Source organism: Chiloscyllium plagiosum, unplaced genomic scaffold (genome assembly GCF_037043375.1).
Source record: "Chiloscyllium plagiosum isolate Xiang-an unplaced genomic scaffold, Cpla_swu_hap1 HiC_scaffold_49, whole genome shotgun sequence".
Classification (NCBI taxonomy): domain Eukaryota; kingdom Metazoa; phylum Chordata; class Chondrichthyes; order Orectolobiformes; family Hemiscylliidae; genus Chiloscyllium; species Chiloscyllium plagiosum.
The window spans coordinates 5,663,984-5,691,598 of record NW_028270187.1 but is presented as its reverse complement, the minus strand read 5'-3'; the positions used below and the strand labels follow the sequence as shown (position 1 = coordinate 5,691,598).

At 44.2% G+C, this 27,615-nt stretch overlaps 1 protein-coding gene across 11 annotated transcripts in view; it reads right to left on the bottom strand.

The window, feature by feature from the left end:
- The window catches only part of LOC122544513 (Fc receptor-like protein 3), a 49,943-nt gene extending 22,593 nt beyond the window's left edge, over positions 1 to 27,350 (bottom strand). For 6 of the 11 annotated variants that reach the window (XM_043683753.2, XM_087984615.1, XM_043683751.2 and 3 more), the window contains exons 1-7: positions 23,058 to 24,000; positions 21,558 to 21,587; positions 18,902 to 19,086; positions 16,984 to 17,229; positions 15,464 to 15,730; positions 5,018 to 5,275; positions 2,024 to 2,305 (exon numbers count right to left, since the gene is read on the bottom strand). In XM_043683753.2, the coding sequence (XP_043539688.2) occupies positions 2,024 to 2,305; positions 5,018 to 5,275; positions 15,464 to 15,730; positions 16,984 to 17,229; positions 18,902 to 19,016 (1,168 nt within the window). In that variant the 5' untranslated portion in view covers positions 19,017 to 19,086; positions 21,558 to 21,587; positions 23,058 to 24,000. The other 5 variants (XM_087984617.1, XM_087984618.1, XM_087984619.1 and 2 more) reach the window with 5 other exon arrangements.
- Positions 27,351 to 27,615: the final 265 nt, after the last annotated feature.

Genomic DNA, 27,615 nt, shown 5'->3' with positions numbered 1-27,615 from the left:
TCTGTGTTTCTCTCGGTATTCCTTTAAATAAATTCTATTTTATTTAAAACTACCTGGTTTGAACAACTGCATCCCTCCTGGAATATATACCTTACACCTGCTTAAAATAACTAGCAATGTTAGGGTCTGGGCTACATTCTTGAAATGGTTTGAAAGAGTCGAGCCTGGTCCATAACAATAAGCCTTGCTCTTCGTTAATGCAAGCCAAGCCCAACACATACGGAGAAATGCAGAGGGGGATAATCCAAAAGCTGAACTTGAAATCAAGAAAATAGTAAGATTTAGATAAAGCGTGAGACCCAGGGAAACGTGAAGACCAATTGATCATTTTGAAACTCATCCTTGGCGCTAGGTTATAATAATAGATACATATCAGTTTCGTCATGGGTTTGTGTCCCGTTAGGTGTTATTCCACAGATATCAGAATATGGGCCTGTTTCTGTCTGGTATTCATAAATATCAAGGGGGCGACGTTAAGTAAATTTTATGGACGAGAAATTGACGGCTGGTTTGCTGACAATCTGGTAAACCTCCTTTGCACCCTCTCCAAAGCCTGCACATCCTTCCAATTATTTGGGGACGAGGGCTGCACACAGTCTGCAAATGTAATGGAATAATGTCTCATACAGCTGCAAGATGACTTGCCAATTTGTATACTCAACGCCCTGACCAGTGAAGGCAAGCATGCCATGCGCTTTCTTTACCATCTCATCCATTTACGTTGTCCCCTTCAGGAAACTATGGACTTGCACCCCAAGCTCCCTCTGTATAACAATGCTCCCAAGGATCCTGCCATTTAATGCATACTTTCCTCTTGCAATTGAGTTCCCAAAATGCACCACCTCACATTAGTCCAAGTTTCCATTCCATGAGACCATGCCGGGAGCATTATGTGTGCAGTTTGAGGTCTCCTTATCGGAGGAATGATGTACTCACTATAGAGGGAGGGCAGTGAAAGTTTTTCTGATTGATTCCTGGGGTGGCCGGACTCACGGATGAAGAAAGACTGCATCTATTATGAGAATACTCACTGGAGTAGTGATGAATGAGATCAGAAACGCAAATAAACCCATAAACGTTGAACAGAAGAAGGGAGGGTAAACACAGGAAAGATGCTCACGATGAATTGCGAATTGGTGGTTGTAGTGATGGTGAGGATGGTAGGGGGGAGTACAGAACTAGGGAGTCACAGTCTATTGGACATGGGCACCGAGTGAGATGAGGACAAAATGTTTTCACGCAGAGAGTAGGGATCCTGTTTTTCTCTGGGTCTCCAATATATCGCGATTTCAGCCTGTAGATATTCTGGACTTGGCAAAGCTCAGCAATCAAAACGAGAGGAAGAAAGTCCCGAGACGGTGTCAGTGAGGGAGATTCCTAACAATCCTTCAAGGCCAGTCAACGTTGTTTTCATCGTGTCAGCTCGACGTCAGATTTGGTTGTTTTTGGAATGAATTCGTGCTACAACAGTGAGAGTACTGCACCTTGTTCTGGAATCCACATTCTAGGAAGGATGGGATAGAACTGGGAGAGGGTGCAGAGGGGGATTTACCAGGATGTTACCTTGGGGGCTGGAGAGTTTCAGTGATGGAAATAAATTGGACAGATCAGGGTTTTCGTCAGAGCAGGGGAGATTCAGACGACGGTAGATGCCATGATTGAGATGTATAAATTGATGAGGGGGCATAAATAGTGTCGACAGGAAGAAACTTTTACCCCTTCACGGGATCAATCACGGTGGAGTAGAAGATAGATTGAAGGTTAGGGGTAGGAAGTTTAGAGGAGAGGTGAGGAAATATATTTTCACTCAAAGGATCTGAAACTCACTGCCGGTAAGGGTGGGAGAGGCAGAAACCCTCATCACATTGAAGAGTATTGAGATTTGTACTCACATAGACAAGTCTACTATGCCACGTGTTGGGGAAATAGGGATTAGAGAATAGTGAGATGGCTGTTTCTGACTCAATGGTTCGATAAGCCTCTAATTTGTGCTGGGGACTCTATAATACTGACAGATAGTTACGTTTAACAGAAATGTGAATGCTGTTGCTCCTCTTCCTCAGACTGTAAACTGTCTCGATCACTTCACATGCATAATTCCCGGAAAGGTTTGCAGTGGCTGCATTGATGGTGTACACGGCACCATGATGATGCACGGCCTCCAGGGCAGCGTTGTCTCTGTAAAATGAATAGTGAAGCTGGACGGAGGGCCTTGCCGCCCGAACAATGCACGTCAGTGTAATCGGGAACCCCTCGAATACTTCAGCCGTCGGCCCCACACTCAGCACGGGCTTAGCAAAGCGTTCTGGAATGTAACACACAATGAGGGCTCATCAATTAACTGTTATCATCACAGAGTGAAAGGCACAACAGTGACACCGGGCGAAAAATGTGAGAATTTAGTGTCAAAAGCCAGAGGAGAGGGCAAAACTGTATCTCTCTCTTGCGTTCCAGATTTCAAATTCTATTTTGATTCCAATAGATTCTTCGATTCATAGAGTCATACAGAATGGAAACAGGCCCTTCTGCCTAACTCATCCATGCTGACTAGGTTTCCTAAGCCGATCCAATCACATTTGCTACTATTTCCCCCACTCCCTCTTAATCTTTCCTTTCTATGTACGTATCCAAACTTCTTTTTTAATGTTGCAATTGTGCCTGTTTCCATTACTTTGTCTGGCAACATTTTCATATACACACCACGTTGTGCTAAAACGTTACCCCCTTAGGACCTTTTAAATCTTTCCCCTCTCGCTTTAAATCTATGCCTTGCAGTTTTGAACTCTCCTAATCCAAACGCTTTTCCTAACGTGAATACCTTGGCTATTCACGTTATCTATGCCTCTGCCAATTTTATAAACCTGTATAATGTCACTCCTCAGACTCCTGAGCTTCCTGGAAAAAAAGGTCCCAGCCTACATATATCACGGAAATCCTCCACAAATCGTTTTTACACCCTTGCAAAGTCAACTTCCACAGCGGGATTTCAACACAGATCCCAAGAACATTCCTTGGGTGTCTGCATTAATAGCCCATTGGTAACTCCACCATGCCATCATATCTCTGATGCGTGGCTGGAATCTGCAGCCATCTGATGACTCAACTCCAATGTCTCCTTTCTTATGAATTTTTCGACAATTCCTTCATAAATAAAACATTAAAGTTTTGACTTCATAATCTGAACCATAATAGTCAGTCTTTCGAAATTATTTGTATCTCCTTTGCTATGCTAGTCAATCCACCTTGAACGTTTGTGGTCTAACTCGCTCACCCTCCTCAACTGAGGACAGATTCCCCATCGTTTTCCTCAGACCATACTCGTTATGATGTAAAATACTGGCCTCAAACCAAATCACGATCTTTGCCTCAATTAAACAGAGAGCAGCCACAATTTTTATTTCCCCTACAGATCAACGTCTTTTAACCTTTTCAACACCTCCTTAATTGGCACTGCACATTTCTTAATATGCGGCACATGAGAGAGAGATGATTTCACGATGAAAGATGTACCATATTATAGAACTGGAAAATGTGCGAAAAATATTTGCAATGATTTGAAAGAAACTGGACGGTCAGAGTTACAAGTAAAGTTTGGTTAGGTCGGAACTTATTTCTCCGGAGCACAGGAGGCTGAGGGTGACCTCATGGAGATTTTAAAATTATGAGCAGAATAGATAAGGTGAATAACTAAGGTCTTTTCCCCAGGGTAGGAGACTTCAAAACTTGATGGCATAGTGTTAAGTGAGAGGAGAACAATTTAAAAAGAAGCTGAGGGGGATCCTTTTTAAAAAGTTGGTGGTGTGTGTAAGGACTGAGCTGCCAGAGGAAGTGGAGGAGGCTGGTACAATAACAACATTTAAAAGACATTTGAACAGGTAAATGACGAGGAACCGTTTAGAAGGATACGCACCAAACACAGGTAAATGGGACTCGTGTAGTTTAGGAAGCCTTTTCAGCTTGGATGAGTTGGGGTGAAGGGTGGATGCCTCGCTGACTCTATTTGGCGATGATGTATCACAACCCTAATCAGGGGCCACGTGAACTGCTTGCAGTTTCCCTAGATCCCACCAGAATCTAAGGCTTGTATTATGAGGAGAGAATGAGCAGCTTAGTCAAACTTTATAAGGATGAGAGGAGGTAATGTGGCTGTTTCTGGCTAGTTCAGACGGCTTAACAGTCGGTTTGTGATGCAGACTGATGCAGACTGCAGCGTGGGTACAATTCCTCCTAGATCACCATGAAGTGCTTTCCATCTCATCTCTCCTCATATGTGTGATAACCCTCAAATTAAACCACCACCCAGTCTCGTAACTCGCTAATGAGAGAGAGGGACTATGGTGACTTTACTACCTTTCCCATTGCTCATAAACCATTAAAGGGAGGGGGATTGACAAATGAGACAGGGAAAGGATGTTTCCTAATGTAGGACAGTCTAGAACGAGAAGTTATCGTTTCAGGATAAAGGGGTGAGGCAGATTGAAATTAGAGATGGAGAGAATGGCTTCTCTTTAAGGGGGAGGGCTGTTGGTATCGAGACAGGGAATAAGCTTGGATTGTTTTCTCTGGGGCGCAGAAGGTTGCGGAGGGCGAACATCATACAGGTTTACGTGTAAAGTTATGAGGAGCATGAATGGGTGAATCGGCAGCAGCTGTTCCCTTGGTAAAGGTCAATAACAAGGGGGCATACTTTTAAAGTGAAAAGCAAAGGGGGAATTTAAGGATTGTTTCACCCAGAAGGTGGTAGAGGTTTGAAATGCACTGGCTGGGAGGGTAGTTGAAGAGGGACACCTCACAATCCTCAAAAGGTACTTGGACGACAAATTAAAATGTCATAACATTTAAGGCCGAGGGACCTACTGCTGAAAAGTGGGGTTAGTTTAGATTTAGTTTTCCTTTGGTAGTAGGGGGCGAAGAGACTCTTCTGTACTGCATAATTCAGAATGTCTCCGATGTTTAAATCCACAACCCAGAGAAATATAACCATTGCCTCCCACAGAATGTAACATCAGGTATGTACCTTGAACGTGAACATCAACAGACCGTGATGTGTGCCAGGAAATTTTACAGCTGTACAATCCACTGTCAGCAACGCTGTTTATTTTAATGTTGTACGCAGATTCACCATTTGTAGACCTCAGTGAATGAATCATCTTGCCTTTTCTATAAAAGGCAAATTTTCTCTCCGACTGACTATTGTATTTGTACCGACAGTTCAGTTTCATTGTCTCTCCTTCCAAAGGTAAAACTGGGACAACATGGAAAGCCACATTTCCATCTAAGATTGAAAGCAGAGTTGCATCATTACAGCTCAGCACAGGCTTTCATTACACTGGAAACTGTTCCGAAAACATTCAATTCCACATTGTTTCGGGAATAATTTACAAGTATCATTCCAGTCAACCTATCCCCGATATTTTCGACAATCTAGTGTGAATAAATAAATAAATAAATATCATTAATCTGCTTTCAACTCACATTCAGATTTGAGTACAGTTTAGGGCCCCGTGTCCAGGAAGGAATTTTAGGACCATAAGAAATCAGAACAGCAGGAGGCCATTCAGCCCCCTTGCCATTCGTGCAGTGTCAAATACTATCGGTCAGAACAGTTTCCTGTGTCAGCTGAAGTCAAATGCGAGTCGAGACGCGGAGAAGACGATATACAAGTACAACATGAAAATTGACACAACATTTTTAAAATGTTGTAAGTGTATAAGGCAGGACAGAGAATGAGGCAGATTAGAAAGCACAGATATGTGGACACAGGACTGACAGTTCTTACTGATATCATATGACACTCTCAGACATAAAATTAAAGTATGCTGTAGGCAATAGTGATGGTAAATAATACAAGGGTATCTGGGGTCTTTGGGTTGGCATGGAGAAGATGGGATGAATAGCCCCCTCTGTACTGTATTATTTTTATGATTCAATAGTTATCAATTGGACCCTGCCAGTCTTTGCAGTGTGAATATGTAAATATATTGACCATATAATGAATGTTACAGTTTGATAACTACACTCACACATTCACCAAGCAGGAACTGACAGGTATACATCAATACTAAACACTCATATCCACATACCCACTTGCATCATGTAGGTCACATTTATGGAGCTGTATGGGTGTTGGGTGTTGCCTTATATGGGTGTTGAAAATGTGTTGCTGGAAAAGCGCAGCAGGTCAGGCAGCATCCAAGGAACAGGAGAATCGACGTTTTGGGCATAAGCCCTTCTTCAGGAATGAGGAAAGTGTGCCCAGCAGGCTAAGATAAAAGGTAGGGAGGAGGGACTTGGGGGAGGGGCGTTGGAAATGCGATAGGTGGAAGGAGGTCAAGGTGAGGGTGATAGGCCAGAGTGGGGTGGGGGCGGAGAGGTCAGGAAGAAGATTGCAGGTTAGGAAGGCGGTGCTGAGTTCGAGGGATTTGACTGAGACAAGGTGGGGGAGGGGAAATGAGGAAACTGGAAAAATCTGAGTTCATCCCTTGTAGTTGGAGGGTTCCTAGGCGGAAGGTGAGGCACTCTTCCTCCAACTGTCGTGTTGCTATGGTCTGGCGATGGAGGAGTCCAAGGACCTGCATGTCCTTGGTGGAGTGGGAGGGGGAGTTGAAGTGTTGAGCCACGGGGTAGTTGGGTTGGTTGGTCCGGGTGTCCCAGAGGTGTTCTCTGAACCGCTCCGCAAGTAGGCGGACTGTCTCCCCAATATAGAGGAGGCCACATCGGGTGCAGCGGATGCAATAGATGATGTGTGTGGAGGTGCAGGTGTATTTGTGGTGGATATGCTAGAGTCCCTTGGGGCCTTGGAGGGAAGTAAGGAAGGAGGTGTGGGCGCAAGTTTTGCATTTCTTGCAGTTGCAGGGGAAGGTGCCGGGAGTGGAGGTTGGGTTGGTGGGAGGTGTGGACCTGACGAGGGAGTTACGGAGGGGGTGCTCTTTTCGGAATGCTGATAAGGGAGGGGAGGGAACTATATCCCTGGTGGTGGGGTCCGTTTGGATGTGGCAGAAATGACGGCGGATGATCTGGTGGGGTGGCAGGTGAGGACCAGTGGGGTTCTGTCCTGGTGGCGGTTGGAGGGGCGGGGCTCAAGGGCGGAGGAGCGGGAAGTGGAAGAGATGCGGTGGAGGGCATCGTCGACCATGTCTGGGGGGACACCGCTGAGGCTAAACGCCAGCTCGCGGACACCTCCTCCAACTGCCCCCTTGACCATGACCCCACCTCCCACCACCAAACCATCATCTTGCAAACCATCCATAACCTCATCACCTCGGGGGATCTCCCATCCACCGCCTCCAACCTCATAGTCCCACAACCCCGCAAGGCCCGTTTTTACCTTCTGCCCAAGATCCACAAACCTGACTGCCCCGGCCGACCCATTGTCTCAGCCTGCTCCTGCCCCACCGAACTCATCTCTGCATACCTCGACACGGTTCTGTCCCCCTTAGTCCAAGAACTCCCCACCTATGTTTGGAACACCACCCACGCCCTCCACTTCCTCCATGATTTTCGTTTCCCCGGTCCCCAACGCCTTATCTTTACCATGGACATTCAGTCCCTGTACACCTCCATCCCCCATCACGAAGGACTCAAAGCCCTCCACTTCTTCCTTTCCCGCCGTACCAACCAGTAACCTTCCACTGACACCCTCCTTCGACTGACTGAACTGGTCCTCACCTTGAACAACTTCTCTTTCCAATCCTCCCACTTCCTCCAATTCAAAGGAGTAGCCATGGGCACCCGCATGGGCCCCAAGCTATGCCTGCCTCTTCGTAGGATATGTGGAACAGTCTATCATCCGCAGCTACACTGGCACCACCCCCCACCTTTTCCTCCGTTACATCGATGACTGTATCGGCGCTGCCTCGTGCTCCCACGAGGAGGTTGAACAGTTCATCCACTTTACCAACACCTTCCACCCCGACCTCAAATTCACCTGGACCGTCTCAGACTCCTCCCTCCCCTTCCAAGACCTTTCCATTTCTATCTCAGGTGACCGTATCGACACGGACATTTACTATAAACCGACCGACTCCCACAGCTACGTAGACTACACCTCCTCCCACCCTGCCCCCTGTAAAAATGCCATCGCATATTCCCAATTCCTTCGTCTCCGCCGCATCTGCTCCCAGGAGGACCAGTTCCAAAACCGTACAACCCAGATGGCCTCCTTCTTCAAGGACCGCAATTTGCTCCCAGACATGGTCGACGATGCCCTCCACCACATCTCTTCCACTTCCCGCTCCTCCGCCTTGAGGCCCGCCCCTCCAACTGCCACCAGGACAGAACCCCACTGGTCCTCACCTGCCACCCCACCATGTACAGCGTATCATCCGCCGTCATTTCTGCCACCTTCCCCTGCAACCGCAAGAAATGCAAAACTTGCGCCCACACCTCCCCCCTTGCTTCCCTCCATAGCCCCAAGGGACACTTCCATATCCACCACAAATTCACCTGCACCTCCACACACATCATCTATTGCATCTGCTGCACCCGATGTGGCCTCCTCTATATTGGGGAGACAGGCTGCCTACTAGCGGGGTGGTTTGCTAGTGCTCTTTGGGGGTGGGGGGGTGTTTAAAATAACTCTGCAGGGGCATGGGAACCTAGACTGTAGCTTTAGGGTGCAGGACCTGGAGTATAGGGAGGTTAGGAACATGGCATCAATTTCAAAGGATGGTGCCTGTAAACAGGAAAGTGGCTTGAAGTATGTATACATCAATGCAAGCAGTATACAAAATAAGGTAGGTGAACTTGCAGCGTGGGTCGGTACCTGGGATTTCGATGTTGTGGCTATTAGGGAGACATGGGTAGAACAGGGACAGGATTGGCTTTTGCAGGTTCCAGGGTTTAAATGTTTAGTAGGGTCAGTGGTGGGGGTAAAAAAGGGGGAGGTGTGGCATTGCTTGTCAAAGATAGTATTACAGCGGTGGAAAGGACGATTGATGAAGACTTGCCATCTGAGGTAGTTTGGGCTGAGGTTAGGAATAGGAAAGGTGAGGTCGCCCTGTTAAGAGTTTTCTACAGGCCTCCTAATCGTCCTAGAGACGTAGAAGAAAGGATTGCGAGGATGATTCAGGAGAAGAGTGAAAGTAATAGGGTGGTTTTTATGGGGGCTTTAACTTTCCAGATATTGACTGGGAAAGCTATAGCTTGAGTTCGTTAGATGGGTCAGTGCAGGAAGGTTTCCTGACACAATATGTAGACAGGCCATACTGGATTTGGTTCTGGGTAACGAACCAGGCCAGGTGTTAGAATTGGAGGTAGGTGAGCACTCTGGGGACAGTGACCACAATTCGATGACTTTTACTCTAGTGATGGAGAGGGATAGGTGTGCACTGCAGGGCAAGAGTTATAGCTGGGGGCAGGGAAATTATGATGTGGTGAGGCACGACTTAGGATGCGTGGCTTGGAAAAGTAGGCTTCAAGGCAAAGGCGCAATTGATATGTGGAGCTTGTTAAAGAGCAACTATTGAGTGTCCTTGATAAGTATGTACCTGTCAGGCAGGGAGGAAAGGGTCGTGTGAGGGAGCCGTGGTTTAATAAGGAATTGGAATCCCTTGTTAAAGGGAAGAGGGCGGCCTATGTAAAGATGAGGTGTGAAGGTTCAATTGGGGTGATTGAGAGTTATAAGGTAGCCAGGAAGAATCTGAAGAGAGAGCTAAGAGCAGCAAGGAGGGGACATTAAAATTCCTTTGTTGGTAGGATTAGGGAAAACCCAAAGGCTTTCTATAGGTATGTCAGGAATAAAAGAATGATTAGGGTAGGAATAGGTCCAGTGAAGGATAGTAGTGGGAAGTTGCGTGTGGAGGCTGAAGAGATTGAGGAGACACTGAATGAATACTTTTCGTCAGTATTCACTCAGGAACAGGATATTGTTGCCGATGTGAATACTGAGTCACAATTAATTAGAATGGACGGCTTTGAGTTATGTAGGGAAGAGCTTTTGGAAATTCTGGAAAGGGTGAAAATAGATAAGTCCCCTGGGTCTGATTGCATTCTTTTGCCCGAAACGTCGATTTCAAAGCTCCTTGGATGCTGCCTGATCTGCTGTGCTCTTCCAGCACCACTAATAAAGAATCCCAGGATTCTCTGGGAAGCAAGGGAGGAGATTGCAGAGCCATTGGCCTTGATTTTTATGTCCTCGTTGTTTACAGGAATAGTGCCAAAAGACTGGAGGATAGCAAATGTGGTTCCCTTGTTCAAGAAGGGAAGTAGGGATAACCCTAGTAACTAGGCCGGTGAGTCTCACTTCTGTTGTGGGCAAAGTCTTAGAGAGAATTGTAAGGGATAGGATTTATGAACATCTGGATAGGAATAATGTGATCAAGGATAGTCAGCATGGTTTTGTGAAGGGCATGTCGTGCCTCACAAACTATATTGAATTCTTTGAGAAGGTGACTAAGGAGGTGGACGAGGGTAAAGCGGTATATGGATTTTAGTAAGGCATTTGATAAGGTTCCCCATGGTAGGCTACTGCAAAAAATACGGAGATATGGCATTGAGGGTGAGTTGGAGGTTTGGATTAGGAATTGGCTGGCTGGAAGAAGACAGAGGGTAGTAGTTGATGGTAAAGGTTCATCTTGGAGTGCAGTTTCTAGCGGTGTTCCGCAAGGATCTGTTTTGGGACCATTGCTGTTTGTCATTTTTATAAATGACCTGGAGGAGGGGCTAGAAGGTTGGGTGAGCAAGTTTGCGGACGATACAAAAGTCGGTGGAGTTGATGACAGTGAGGAAGGATGTGTCAGGTCATAGCGGGATATAGATAAACTGCAAAGCTGGGCAGTAATTTGGCAAATGTAGTTCAATGTAAGTAAGTGTGAGGTGATTCACGTTGGTAAAAGTAACAAAAAGATGGGGTACTAGGCTAATGGTCGGATACTTGGCAGTGTGGATGGGTAGAGGGATCTTGGTGTCTATGTACACAGATCTCTGAAAGTTGCCACACAGGTAAATAGTGCGGTGAAGAAGGCATATGGTGTACTGGCTTTTATTGATAGAGGAATTAAGTTCCGGAGTCCTGAGGTCATGTTGCAGTTGTATAAGACTCTGGTGCGGCCGTATCTGGAGTATTGTGTGCAGTTTTGGTCGCCATACTATAGGAAGGATGTGGAGGCACTGGAACGGGTGCAGAGGAGGTTTACCAGCATGTTGCCTGGTATGGTAGGAAGATCGTATGAGGAAAGGCTGAGGCACTTGGGGCTGTTTTCATTGGAGAATATAAGGTTTAGGGGTGACTTGATAGAAGTGTACAAGATGATTAGGGGTTTAGATAGGGTTGACCATGAGAACCTTTTCCCACGTATGGAGTCAGCTATTACTAGGGGGCATAGCTTTAAATTAAGGGGTGGTAGGTATAGGACAGATGTTAGGAGTAGATTCTTCACTCAGCGAGTCGTGAGTTCATGGACTCTCCCTCTTAATGGGCATTTAAACGGCCATTGGATAGGCATATGGAGGATAGTGGGCTAGTGTAGGTTAGGTGGGCTTGGATCGGCGCAACATCGAGGGCCAAAGGGCCTGTACTGCGCTGTATTTTTCTATGTTCTATGTTCCATGAGTGATAACTGGAGAAGATGCATTGGAGAGGATTGTTGAACACGTGGGAGGGGGAATTGCAGTCGTTAAATTGGAGATTTTCTGGGATGTCCTGAAGTGAACTTGTCCAAATGTCTTCCAAACGTTGTAACTTCACCAGTATCCAATACTTCCTCTGGCAATCCATTACACACACCAACCACTCTGTGTTAAAACAAAGTTGCACCTAATGACCTTTTTTAAAGTCTGTTCTCCCCACCCGACGGCAAAGAACCCCTGTAATTCACTTGATCTATGCTCCTCATGATTTTATCAATCTCAATAAGGTCAGACATCAATGTCCTCCGCTCCAGTGAAATATTGTTCCTATCTATTTTGATGTCATGAAACCCTCCATTCCCAGCAACACTCTGGTGAGTGTTTTCGGTACCCTCTCTGGTTTAACAATATCCTTCCTATAACAAAGCGACCAGAGCTGCAATCAATATTCTAGAAGAGACCTCACCAACCTCGATTTGACATCCCAGCTCCTATTATCAAACGTCTGACCAATGAAGGAAAGCATGCTAAATATCGTCTTAACCATTATGTGACACAAATTTCAAAGAATTATGTAACTGAACCCGTGTATCTCTCATTTCTATCACGTTACCCAAGGCCCTATCATTAATTGTACAAACCTTGTCCTTGTTCGTATTACAAAAATGCAATATTACATATTTATCCAAATTAAACTTCACATGCCACTCATCTGCCCTTTTGATGGAATTGATCAAGATTTCTTTGTAATCTTCGATAACCCTTTTCACCATTCATGAGACGACAAGTTTTGGTGTCATTTGCAAACTTACTAACCATACCTCCAATATTCTCATTCATATCATTTATGTAAACAAAAAACAACAGTGGATCCAGCCCCAATCCCTGCGGAGCACTACTGGCCACAGGTCTCTAATCTGAAAAAGAATCTTCTTTAATTAGTCTGTTTTCTGCCATTAAACCAATTTTGTATCCAAATGGCAAGCTCACCCTGAATCCCATGTGTTCTAACTGTGCTAATTAGTACTGGAATTAGGGTTGCTCGCTGAGCTGGAAGGTTCATTTCCAGAAGTTTCGTTGCCATACGAGGTAACATCTTCAGTGAGTTTCCAGTTGAAGGCTTTTTCCGGAGGCTCACTGAAGAGGTTACCTAGTATGATGACCAAACGTCTAAAACTGAACTTGCCAGCTCAGTGAGCAAACCTACATCCAGAACCCCAATCTGAGCTACAAATCTTCTCAAAACACGCTGTACTAATTAGTTTACCATGCGGAACTTTGTTAAAGATTTCACTAAGTTCCAATTAAATAACGTCTGTCACTCTGTATTTGTATAACTTCATTAGAAAATTCAATCATGTTTGAGAGTTTCGAAGTTCCTCGTACGAAACCGTGCTGACTCTTCATAATCAATCCTTGCTTCTCCAAATGCACGTACATCCTATCTTTCATAACCATCTCCAACAGCCTCACTGGTCTATATTTTCAAGGCTTCTCATTACAGCCTATTTTTAACAACTGCACAACATGAGCCACCCTCCAGTCCTCCACTACTTCACCATATTTATAGATGACAGAAACGTTTCTGCTTGAAGCACAATTTCCTCCATGATGTTCCAAAACATTCTGGCAATTTGATAAGGTCCTGGCAATTTATCAACGTTAATGTTTTCTAAGACTTCCAACACTTCTTCTTTTGCAATGTGAACTGTTTTTAAAACACCAGTATTGATTTACTTGAGCTCTCAAGCCTACATTTCTTTCTCAATAGTGAAAATTGACACGAAACATCAATTAATATCTCCTTGTAGAACTGCATAGTTTTCTTAGAAATTCCCTCCTCTTTCTTGTGAACTCCAGTGAACATTATCCGAATAAATCCAATCTCTCTTCACCTGTCAGTCCTGCCATCACATGAAGCAACCTGGGAACCCTTTGCTGTCCTCCCTCTGCAGCCTTCCTTATATACTGAGACCCAAACTGCACACATAATACTACTGGGTATGGTCTCACTCTGTACAATTGCAGCAAAACATTGTTTTTTATTCAATGGTGGCAAATGAGTATCGCGGACTGGCTAATATCTCAGCTTTTGTACCTAGTAGTCTCTTTGAGTGGGTGGTGGTGAGCTGCCTTCTTGATTCACTGCAGTCCATGTGCTGGACAGAGCTGTACAGTGTGTTTAGGGAGGGAATTCCATGATTTTCACAAAGTGATACTGAACAAACTATTGATTCATTTACAAATCACGATGGTGAATGGCTCAGAGGGGAAACTTGGAGGGGATGGTGCTTCCATGTATCTGCTGCTCTTGTTCTACTAGATGGAATGGGTCGTGTGTTTGGAAAGTGCTATCTGAGGATTTTCATTAAATTTCTGCATGACCTCTCGTTATTGAATCCTTCAACCTGGGAAAAAGCTTATCTCTGTCCACCCTGTCCATAGCCTTCATGATTTTGTAAACCTCGATCAGGTCCCCCTCAAATCTCCTTTTATCTAGTGAAAATAAACCTAACCTAATCAGCCTCTCTTCATACCAGACCAGGCAACATCCTCGTATACCTTCTCTGCACCCTCTCCAAAGCGTCCACATCCTTTTGGCAATGTGGCCACCAAAAATGTACACGGTATTCTAAATGCGACCGAACCAATGTCTTGTACAATTTTAATATGACTTGCCAGCTCTTATACTCAATACCCCGTCTAATGAAAGTAAGTATACTATATGCCTTCTTGACCACGCTATCCACCTGTGCAGCAACCTTCAGGGTACAATAGACCTGAACTCCCAGATCTCTCCGCCCATCAACGTTTTCCAAGGCTCTTCCGTTCATTGTATGATTCGCTCTAGAATTAAACTTGCATAAATGCATCACCTCACATTTGTCCGGATTGAAAGCCATCTGCCACTTTTCCGCCCCACTCTCCAGTCTATCTATACCCTTCTGTATTCTCTGACAGTCCCTTATGCTTTCTGCTACTCCACCATTCTTTGAGTCGTCTGCAAACTTGCTGATCAAAGCAACAGTGCACTTTTCTAGATCATTTATGTATATTACAAACAACAGTGCCCCCCTATACTGACCCCGTGGAACACCACTGGTCACTTTTCTCTATTTCGAGAAACTTCCTTCAACTACTACTCTCTGTCACCTCTTGCTCAACCAGTTCTTTATCCACCTAGCCTGAACACCCTGCACACCATGTGACTTTACTTTCACCATTAGTCTACAATGGGGAACCTTATCAAACGCCTTATTTGGATACTGACCAGCTTCTCGAGTTTTCTTGAAACTGCACACATCCAGACAAGTGGGGAATATTCCATCATACTCCCGACTTGTGCCTTGTTGATGTTGGACAGGCTTCAGGAAGTCAGGAGGTAATGTATTTGCTGTGGAATTCCCAACCGCTGACCTGGTCTTGGAGCTGTTGTGTTTATGTCGTGATACCAATTTCGATTCTGGTCAGTGGTAAACCCTAGGATCGTGATAATGGGGTGTCTACCATGTAAACATCATTGAATATCAAGTAGATAATGGTTAGAGAGTCTGGTATTATTGCTGGCCATTTTCTGGCAGGTGTGTGGCACAGATGTTACTTGCCACTTGTCATAACAAGCCTGGATATTGTCCAGACCTTGCTGCATTTGAACACGAACTGCTTCAGCAACTGTGAGGTGAATGGAGCTGAACATGATTCACTGATCATTGCACAATCAGTGAACATTCCCACTTCTGACCTAATGATGGAGGGAAGATCATTGATGAAGCATCCCTGCTCCTGTCCTCGAGTCTCCATGACTGGGAGCATCCTGTTAAAAGCAGTTTGCACAGATGCAGCATAGAATCATCAAAACATTCACTGGCACAAACTAAACGAAGGAATGACTGACCTGATACTGTGATAGTTAGATTGTTCGAAACCCACTTTCTATAACTCATTCCTAATTCACATCGATAAGATGCTTCATATGAATGTTTGGCACTTCCTATGGTGAGTGAACCATCTTCAGTTTCTTTTATGAACTTGTTATTCTGATACCACTGGAAACGCTTATGTCCTCTCAAGTTCTGGAATGGAGTCCGGCAGTTCATTACAATCTTCTCATCCCGCAGAGCATGTTGATGCTTAGCATCCAGAGTTAGCATTTCTTTGGAAACTGCAAAATAAATGTGACAAAAGCTGGATACAAAATCAGATTGAAATACAACAACTTGCACTTGATAAGTCAATGGTGTCGGTCCTAAAAGCGGGGAGATGATTTATGATACTGTACAGGGCTTAGGTGAGGCCACAGCTGGAGCACTGTGTGCAGTTCCGGTTTCCATTCATTCGGAAAGATGTGATTGCACTGGCGGAGAATGGGGCGTTTCAGCAATGTAGGGAGGCTGGATAAGCTCAGATGTTTTCTTTGGAGCAGAGGAACCTTACTTCGGGCCAATACGTCCACACTGACCCTGTGAAGAGTAACCCACCTAGACACCTATTACTCGACATTTACTCCAGACTAATGCACTTAACCTACACATCCCTTAACACCATGGGCAAATTAGCATGGCCAATTCACTTAACCAGCACATCTTTGGATTGTGGGAGGAAACCGTGGCACCCTCGCAGTACTGGGAGAATGTGCAAACTCCAATCAGACAATCACCCGGGTCCCTGGCACTTTGTGGCAGGAGTGATTACTACTGAGTGACCGTGCCACCTGATAAAGAAGGGTAAGATTATAAAGCATACGTAGAGGGGGCAGAGGAAGCAGCTGTACCCTGTAGTTAAAAGGCTCAATAACACGAGGGTGCATCATGCTAAAGTGAAAGGCAGGAGGTTTGGAGGGTGAGTTGAAGATTGTTTGACGCAGCTGGTGTGAACGGCCCAGCTTCGACAGCCCTTTGTGGTAATGAATTCCGTAGATTCACTGTGTACAGCGAGAATAAATTCCTCCTCATCTTTGTCTTTAATGGGCGACTCCCTCAATTTATGATGCTGCCCCTCTAGTCCCAGACTCTCCCAGACAAGGGGAAGTAACCTCTCTCTGCATCTCCCCTGTTAGGACCCCCTGAGAATTTTCAATAAGGTCGCCTCTCATTTTTCTAAACTCTCATGAGTACAGACCTAACTTACTCAACCTCTCCTCATGCGAAATTGCCAACTCCTAGTTCAGATTCCTCACCTGACCTAAGTGACTCATGTTGAAAGATGCATATTTGGCTGAAAGTGGTCTGAAAGATCAGGAACACCAAATCAATGCACACTCCACTTCCATGTCGAGTTTTCTAGGTAAATCATAGTCAAACTTGATTACAAAGCAATGTGATAGACCCTTAGCTGTCTTCTGGGACGGGCAATAAATACTAGCCTAGCCAGTGATGCCATCATCCTGTGAAGGAATGATGAAAAAAAACCACTTACGAATAATGACAGTTACAGCAGGTGCTCTCATGAACCAAGGATAATGTCTTTTGCAGGAATAAGATCCACCAGTTTTACTGTTCACGAGTATTTCATAAATATTGGTCTGTGTCTTCTTGAATTGCGCTTCATTTTTGTACCAATAAAAAGTTCCTGCTTTATCTTTCCCACATTCCAATTTTAAATTCTCTCCTTCTTTTACAAAACCACTTGTGGGGTATACGTGAAGCATAGGCTTTACAAAAGCTAAAGAAAGAGAGAGAAAAGCAGGAAGGTTGAGAATCCAATCATTGCATTTATTGATCTCTCACCGCAGTAAACGCGGTGAAGTCTTGTTTTAGATTAGATTAGATTACTTACAGTGTGGAAACAGGCCCTTCGGCCTAACAAGTCCATACCGACCCACTGAAGCGCAACCCACCCAGACCCATTCCCCTGCATTTACCCCTTCACCTAACACTACGGGCAATTTAGCATGGCCAATTCAACTAACCTGCACATTGTTTTTGGACCGTGGAAGGAAACCGGAGCACACGGAGGAAACCCACGCAGACATGCGGAGAATGTGCAAACTCCACACAGTCAGTCGCCTGAGGCGGAAATTGAACCCAGGTCTCTGGCGCTGTGAGGCAGCAGTGCTAACCACTGTGCCACCGTGCCGCCCAAACCATTGTGCCACCGTGCCGCCCACGGTGTTTCTGTGATGCCAACTATTTATCTTGCTATGTTTCACTTTCAAAGGACCATTCACTGACAGGCATCAGTAAATCTAATGTTCAGAAGAGTTAAGTGGACGGATTAACATAATGGAATCGAAGAATGCCTACAGGATAGAAACAGGCCATTTGGCACAACGAGTCCACATCAGGTTCTGAAGAGTATCCCACCCAGGCCCATTCATCTACCCTGTTACTCTAGAATATGCCAGCTCCACACACAGTCGCCTAACGCTGGAATCGAACGCAAATCCCTGGAGCTGCTGGAATCGAATGCGAATCCCTGGAGCTGTGAGGCAGCAGCCTAACCAGTGAGCCACCATGCTACCCCTTTATGTTTAGCCTTAATAGATGCAGGTTGATTACAATGTGAACACCTCTCAGCAATGCCAACACTTCAATCAAATCTCAACTCAACCTGCGAACATCAAAGAAGAAAACTCCCAATGATATTTTTTCTGTGTTTGGCAGCAGACCTCCCCCAACCATGGCAAAATGTTCCTCAATTTGCCAGGCAATGGTTATCTTCTCTTAGAGACAAACTAATTCTTGCCCTTTGACATTTAATAATGTTCCCATCACTGAAACCCCGCCATGTCAACATCCTGGTTATTCGTATGGACTATAAATTCAAGGGGACTTGCCATGTGGTTGCAAGAGCAGGGATGAGAATCCTGCAGAAAGTAACTCAACCCCTGATTCCCCACAAAGCCTGATCACCATGGAAAAGGCACAACTGAGGAGCGTGCTGGAGTACTCTGCAGTTGCCAATAGATACAGATCCATCAATACTTGAGAAGCTCCATGCAATCTAGGGGCAAAGCAGCCCCTACTTGTTTGGCACACGTCCAAATATCCACTCCCTCTATCACTGATGCTCAGTATACAATCATACAGAATGGAAACAGATCCTTTTTTCCAAAATGCCCATGACATGCATAACCTCAAACTAACCTAGTAACTCCTACCTGCTCCTGACCCGTATCCCTCGAAACATTTCCTATTCACATATCCATCCAAATGTCTTTTAAAAATAATTGTACCCGCAACTACCACTTCCTCAGGAAGATCTTTCCACACTCGAAGAATTCTCAGTGTAAAGCAATTGCCTCTTACTCACTTTTTAAATCTCTCTCCTGAACAATGCGGCCCCAAGTCTTTATTTGTGATCTCCATCTGGCATTTTCATTCCATTGACCCACCTGAACAAGATGCCTTTTGTAATCTTTTGAAACCTTCTTCACTGTCTTCTATGCCAACGATTAGCGTTATCCAAAAACATAATAACCATTTCTTCTGTATTCTCAACCAAATCATTTATATAAATGATAAACAAGAGGACCCAGCAGTATTTGCTGTGGAACACCACTGGTGACAGGCCTTCAGTCTGAAAAACAAATGTCTACCATGATACTCTGATCGCTGCCATAAAGCTGATTCTGCATCTAATTGGAAAGCTCACGCTGAATCCCATGTGATCTAACTTTATTAAGTAGTCTATCATGACGAAACTTGTCAAAGGCATTACTGAAATCCAAGAAAACAACGTCTCCTGCAATGACATCATCAACCTTTTTGATACCTTCCTCAAAAAAACTCAATCTCGATTGTGGCGACTTTTCTCAAACAAAAACCATACTGAGTACCTCTAATCATTTTTCCTCTCTCTCTAAATGATCACAAATTATATATTTTATAATCATCTCCAACATCTTACCCACAACCGAAGTCAGACTCAGAAGTCTATAGATCCTGGGTTCTTCTTGCAAACTTTCTAAAATAAACGTATAACCTTCGCCACATTCCATTCATCAGGCACCTGACCCATCGTTAGGCTAATATTTCTGGGAGAGGTCTCGTAATTATCTTCCTTACTTCCCACAATATTCATTCAATCAAGTTCGGGAGATTTTTCCAGCTTTATATTCTCTAAGACTTCCCGAACTTCCTTTTCTGTGATGTGAACTGTTTTTGAATCATCAGTGTATTTCTCTGCATTCTTTAGATTTTAATTAATTCTCCACAGCAAAACCGACTCAAAATATTCACTCGGCATTTCTCCCATCTCCTGGTGATCAACACAAAGACAAACTCCTTTGTGTTTACGAGTAGCAGCAGTATTTGCAATCTATAACAAGCAATGCAGAAATTCATCATAGATCCTCAAACACCACCTCCCAAACTCATGAGCATTTCCATTTAGTCGGACAAGGGCAGCAGGTACACGGAATGACCACCCCTTACATGTTCCCTTCCGAGCCATTCACCATCCCAACTTGGAATGATTTGGCTGTTTCGTAAGTGCCACTGTGTCAAAATCCGGGAACTCACCACAACCCCCCCCCCCCCACCACACACCAAAACTAAGGTCATTTTATGTCTACCTGCAGCACAGACACTGCAGTGTTTCAAGAAGGCTGCTCACTACCACCTTCTCAAGGTGACAACAAGGGTCAGAGAGAATAAATTCTGGACTTTTTCAGAGATGCCTATTCTCAAGAATGAATTGAATGTTAAACGTCATTTACCTGCCCACTCTAGTCTATCCAAATTCCCCTCTCATCCTCCTTCTCTCTCCTTCTTGTCTGCTGTATTCCTAAGTGTGCTGCTCTCTTATTATGGAAATTCAGCCTAGAACTGAAGTTAATGCCCATTAACATTTATTATAACTGATATAGCTTGTTCTGATCTGTGCAAGTTTCCATTTAATGCCCAATGGAATGTCAAAAAACGAGGCAGTAACGGCCATTTTCCACATTGTTGTTCTCAAGTATATTGCAGCAATGCCCACTGCCATTGTCTGTCAGGGCCATCACCTTGATTGTTGCTTGTGAATCTGTAATGTGGCACTTAACCTTTAACTTTCCAAATTTTTGAAAATGAATTCTGTGTATCAATTCCATTAAAACCTTCATTTATTGTCTGATCAGTGTTATCTGTCAGTTCATCTATCATTGACCCTGCCTTCATACTCACATTTAATGCCATACAGATACAAGTAGGCCATTCTGTCCGTCAACCCTGCTCCATCATCCAGTTAGATTCTGGCTGATCTAACATTCCTCACATCCACATTCCTGCCCCTTCCCTAGATTCCCTGAATGATCAAGGATCTATCTGTCTCAGCCTTCAACATACAGAAGGACTCTACCCCCACCACCTTCCCCACCCCTCCCCTCACGGCTCTCTGTGACAAGGAGTTCCAAGACTCACAACCGTCTAAGAGCAGAAATTCCTCCCCCATTCAGTCTTCAACAAGTTCCCTTTTATTCTGAGACTGCCCTCCAGTCCGACACTCTCCTATGAGGGGAAACATCATCTCAGTATTAACACTGCTAATACAGTAGAGCTGTTCAGCTTTGCACACAGGACAATCCCTCTATAACAGAGATCATCACAGTGAAATTTATCTGAACTGCCTCCAATGAATGTTCTCGTTCCCCAAAGAAAGGAAGCAAATCTGTCGCAGTGCTCCAGATGTGATTTCCCCAGCAACATTTACAGTTGCAGTAAGATTTCCCTATTCTTATACTCCAACCTATTGAAATAAGAATCTGCATTCCCTCTCCCTATCTGATTAAACTGTGCGTGAGCTTTCTGTGTTTCAAGCATACGTTCCAACAAAAACATCCCCTCCACACCAAATCCCTTTTCTGTTGCAGCTCTCTGCATTTTATCTCCATTTAATTAATACACTGATCTTCTGTTCCCCTTTCCAAAATGATCACAAGTCCGGACTAGAAAGACTGGGATACAATCCCATTTGTTGCATGCTTGGGAAAGATCGCTGAAAAGCTATGCACAGCACGACTTCAGGTTTCCAATCGATTAATGAAGGAATTTGCAGTTTATTCCTACCTAGGGTGCTCCCACGGAAAATAAGATTCCCTGGAAAACAGAAGGGGATTGAAACACAAACGTCATTATTTCTGTCAGTGTCCTGGAAACGATAAAGCAAACATAATGTCAAAGCAATATACGTAGAAAAGCAGCAGAGAAACATCACATGTCTTTTCTATAACTCAATGGGAACAGTTAACTGTTCAGTTCCATTGAAATGGAGGCAGAAATGTGAATTTATATGAATTGCAAAATGACTCCATTGGTTTTTCATACTGGTCTCATAATAGCAGCAAACTTTGCTTTATACCATTCCGTCCTTTATTTGTCCTCTCATTTTTCCTCCTGTTTTCTCTCTGCTCAGTTTCCCATTTCATTCTTCTTAAACTAGTAAAGGACCCCATAATTTTAGGTTTTAAAAAATAAATTATGTTTGGGAAGATGATTGAAAAAAAAATCTATTTCAGATGATTTTGCGTTTCTTGCCTTGGAGAGATTCTGAGAAACCTACAAAAGTCAGCCAGGACCTATCAATGATCTCCACACTGAGGTTTCTAGCTCAGAAACAAGAGGCGGCAGCGACAACAGGGCTGTTCTCGGTGCATCTCTAAATAATTTTGAGATACTTCCACAAATTCAGTTGTGTTTAAACTAATTTCATAAGAGATGTACGACCATCTTTTATCCAGGTTCAGAACTAGAGAGGTCTACAGCACAGGAAATTAACTTTCTGCCCAATGACTCTGTGCCGTTAAAAAAAGAAAATCACCTGAGTATTCTCTAATCCCATTTTTCCAGTATTTGTCACGTAGTCTTGGCATCCTTGTCTTTGTCTGAGACCACATCTGCATTTCCTGCTCCTTACCTTCAGTCTGTGCACCCCGTCCGACTTACCGCCATTATTGATCCCACCATCAAGGGGGAAATGATTTTTCCAGTCTACCCTCTCTATCCGCCTCATAATTTTATATATCTCAATCATGTCCCCCCCCCCCCCCCCCCCGCCACTTTTCAAACTCCTCTGCACTCAGAAAAACAATCTCTCTCCATCTCTGAAACTCTTCAGCTCTGAAGGCTAAATCTCTTATTATTGATGAATAGTAATGGCATTTCCATTCACTACTCAGTGAGATATCTCGACCCTACATTGTGGCAGATTGTCCTTCCCTTTGCGGAATTCTGAAATTCTCCTGATATTTTTTGACCAATGTGCACACGTGTGTGTAACTTGCATTCTTTTCAAAGAAGACCGAATAGTTTTACACAAAGGAACTGACATGCTCATTCTTTTCTCTCTACCTCTCTCTGCCGAGAAATGCTATCATCTAAGCACCTAATTCCTTTCATTCCTGATTTCCGCCAAGCTTGGTTGATATGTTGGCCACAATGATCAATTTCGGCTTTCCGGGAACAGAAATGGAAGTGTGTGGTTATCTGCTGCAGAATGTAACCTCGCGTGACGGGGGAACAGAGCAAGTTTTTTTTTCGGAACAAGGTTCCTCTTTAACACACACTTACAGAGGATCAGAAGCACAGACATCTGCGACATTTCCGATGCGGTTTTGTAGCACAGCAATTTCCAATTCAATGTGACCTGGTGCCTGCTACATCAATGCCTTCCCTCTGTCACATTTACCTGTAAGAGAAGACGCTAAATTCAGAAACAGCAAAAGGAAGCTGTTCGCTCCATACTGTGCTCGCATTTCCACTTAATTAGTTCCTTTCACAGGAACAGCAATAGACCAATCAGCCTCCCGAGCCTGTTTTGCCATTCAATGGTTGATCTGTTGCCTAGCTCTATATAACTGCCTTTGACTCCTACCTCCTTAATATCGTTGCTAAACAAACATTGATCCATCTCGGATTGAAAACTAACAACTGATACAGTAACCACTGCCGTTTGTGGAAGAGAGTTCCAAATCGCTCCCTCCCTTTGTGAACATTTGTTCTGAACATTTATCCTCCATGGTCCTGTCCTAAGTCTCAAACGATGCCCTCCCCATTTTTCCCAAACAGTGGAAATAATTTCTCCTTATCCATCCTACCTTTGCCTGTCAAAACGTTCGATCAGTTCACCCCTTAACCGTCTAAATTCTGGAAAAAAGCAGGTCTTATTTGTGTGATCACTCCTCAGAATTTAGTCCAGGTCGCCTTCTTGCCAACCTACGTTGTACTCTGTCCTTCCTAGCACTGAGTTTGAGACAGCACTGCTCCCATTAGAACAGAAAAATAAGTTGTTTTGGAGAAACTCAGCTGGTCTGACCGCATGTGTGCAGAGATAGAGAGAGAAAAAAACAGAGTTAATGTTGCAGGTTATAAACACAGAAAGTAATGGAGAAACTCAGCAGGTCCGACAGCATCTGTGTAGACTAAGAACAGGGATGGGCTAAACGCAGGCAAATGAACATAGTTCAGTTTGGGACACCTGGTTGGGATGGATTAGCTGGGGTGAAGGACCTGTTTCGTTACCTGGGTCACTGGCGATTTCGTAGCAGGTTGAGGCACAACACTAAGGGATCCTGAGCCCGTTACTTTGCGCAGAGTCTTTGCTGCTTACAGGAGCAGAGAGAAACCGCAGCCATCCATCATCTGACAACCATCTCCGAGACACAGAGAGAGAGAAAGAGAAAGAGAGAGAGAGAGAGAGAAGAGCCTTTCCCCGATTCATAGTTCTGATAAGCACCCCCATCCTCACTCAACGAGAGAACCCCACATCAAACCTGCAAGGCCTGTGGAATAAGTTTTATCAGAGTATAACAGCCAGCACCAGAGCTGAATGCACGACTGCAGCTATCATGACGATGATATATTGTCACGGCTCTTTGTGCCATTAAACCAGTAACATCTGTGACTATAACATAAATCACTGGGGAAAGTGAAAGCAAAGAAAGTCCTGCCGCCCACCAAGACACGGCGACTCTCCATTGCCCACCTTGAACCGATCCATTTTATATTTCTATTCCCCTTTCCCCTTGTCCTGTGCACCGGCAGTCACTTTTTCCATTCACCCCTCCTCTCGCGAGAGTATCACAAACACCAATTTTCCGAACACTCTCACTTCTGTAGAAGGGCTGAAATGTTAACTCTGTTTCTGTCTGAGTTGCTTCAGCACTTTCAGTGATTATAACAAGTAGCATTGAACATAGAACTGTGCAACACAGAAACAGAGCCTGCTGTCCCAATGTTAACACAACACCAAATGAAACTGATCCTTCTGCTTGCTCTTGATCCATTCCACTCCATTCCTTGAATTCTAAAATGTTTGCCTAAAATTCACTTAAATGTCCTTATTGTGCCAGCCTAAACCATCACCCCTGGCAGTGCGTTCCAGACTTCTATCATTCTCTGTGTAAAAACAACTTGCCCCTCATATCTCCTTTGAAATGTGTCCCTCTCACCTTAAATGTATGCCCCATAGTATCAGAAATTTTAACTCTGGGAGCAAGATTCCAAATGTCAACCCTATCTATGCAAAGGATAATCTTACAGACTTTTATCAGGTTTCCTGTCAGCCTCTGCCGCTCAAGAGAAAACAATCCAAGCTTTTCTAGTCTCTCATTATAGTTCATTCCCTCAAATCGAGGCAACATCGTGGTAATCCTCTTCTGTATCCTTCCAAATCTTTCACATCCTTCCTGTAACGAGACAAACAGAAATGGAAACTATAATCCAACTACCATCATATGAAGGTACAATATTGCACCTTAAATCTTGTACTCAATTCCCTATTCAATTAAGGCTATACGACTTCTTTACCATCCTATCTACGTGCATGGCTACTTTCAGTGAGCTATATACTTGAACCGCATGATCCTCTGTACATCAGTGCTAAATGGTTAATTGGATAATCTTCCTTAAAAATTGATCTCGCAAAGTGTAGCATCTTACATTTGCATGAATGACACTTTATGTCTCTGCCAATATCTGCAATTGTACTGGATCCCGCTGTACCCTATGACTGCTTTCTACACTGTCCATAAGCCCACCAATCTTTGTACAATTTGCAAACTTACTAACCCACTAATCTACACTTTGATATAAGTCATTTATGTAATCACAAACAGCAGAGATCCCAATACAGATCCCAGTGGAACACCACTAGTCAAGGAGCTAGAGCCTGAAAATGACCCTTCCACCATTACCCTCTGTCTTCTTTGGGTAAGCCAATTCTGAATCCATGCATCCAAGTGACTGTGGACCCAGTGCATCGTAATCTTCTGGATGACCCAGCCAAGGGGGGGGGGGGGGGGGGGGGGAGGGGGCGGGGGGGGGGGCATTGTCGAAGGTTTTACTAAGACCTATGTAAATAACACCCACAGCTCTACCCTCATCAATCGCCATCTCCTTGTCAAATTCAATCAGATTTTGCTGCCCTGCAAAAAGCCGTACTGAGTGTCCCTGGTTAGGCCATGCTTTTCCAAATGTGCACAAATCCTATCCCTAGGAATTCTCTCCAATAGTTTCCCAACCACAGATGTGATAGTCACTAGTCTGTGGTTTGCCACATTATCGCTATTTTCCTTCTTGAACAAAGGAACAGTATTAGCTACTTGTTAGTTCGTTGGACCTCTCCATTGGCTAGCGAGGATACAAAGGTCTTAGGCAAGGCCGCATAAAATTTCCTCTCTTGCCTCTCTCAATAAACTGGCGGACCCCATAGGGCCTTGGAGTAGATAGATACCATAGGGCCCTGAGACATATACATTTTAACGTTCTTCAAGATTCCCAACACCAATTCTTTCTTGATCTCAACTTGCTGTAGCGTATTAGTATGCTCCACTCAAATCTCACTTTCTCTTTCATCTTCTTTTCCTAGGTGAATATCAATGCTCTTTTAGGATCATACCCACACATGCTGCCTCCAAACACAAGTTCCCTCCTTTTTTCTTGACTGGTTCTACCTTCTCCCTCGTTATCGTCTGCTTACACTGAGACCTATTGAGTTTCAACATCACTTTCTATGTTTATGATCTGTAACATTAACTCTGTTTTTTCTCTCTCTCTCTCACTTACTTCTGTTTCTGTGAATTCTATTGCGAATGCTCACAGTCACGATTCAGAAAATAACATTGTGACTTCACAATTTGCATGTAACAATTTTTGGACACAGAGTCTAGAAGTATTGATCTGATATTTCCAACTGTACGCTGTGCCACTGATGCATCTGGTTTTATTTTACCACACGGACTATTTTAAAATATAATCGGTCAGACAATCATTGCTGACACGGGATCTGGAATTTGATTATCTGTATTGCAGTATTCGTTAACGAATAAACTATGGAGGATGCTGGAAATCTGAAACAAAAAGGGTTGGAACAACTCAGCATGTCTGGTTGCATCCGTGGAGAGAGAGAAGAGGAGAGTTAATGTTACAGGTTATAAACACAGAAAGGGCTAGAGAAACTCAAAGGTTTGGCAGCATTTGTGAATAGACGCAGTACAGAGCTAACATGACTGATTGTAGATGCGGGAAATACCGTAAAACCTCAACAGCTCTGTCTGCATGGGTAATGCGACAGAACAGAGTTAAACTTACTGGTTATAAACACAGATATCGCAGCTGTTGAGTGTGACTCACCTTCTACATCCATTAGAAGGATCGTGAAGAGTTCTGTATAGTACTGCAGATGTGGAAACACCAATCCCCTGGGTAACTGAAGCATACCCTCCCACCTCTCACATTCAATTCCCGTCACAATGAACCATAACATGCTACAAGCTTTCCTGATTGCTTGCTGTAGCTTCACACGAACCTTCCATCCTTCCAGAACCAACTGCTTGGAATATGCTAATTTCCCGACTGGCAGTCTCTCATATAGTTAAGTGCATTGTTGTTTGATATTGAAAGAGGAAAAGGAACTACAGTGACAGAGTGTACAGCTGTGTCGCTGTTTTGTTGCTGTTTCCACTCAATGTTCCAGTCAGTACCCTCTCTCTGGGGGCCACTGAAAACAGCACGAGTGCTGGAACCATTTTGAGCAGAGGCCGCTGTGGGGCAAGCAGCTTGCTTTCTGTAAATGTCATGTCCAGTGTAAGTCAGAAAATGAGAGGAGGATGGACAAAGTTAAATTTTG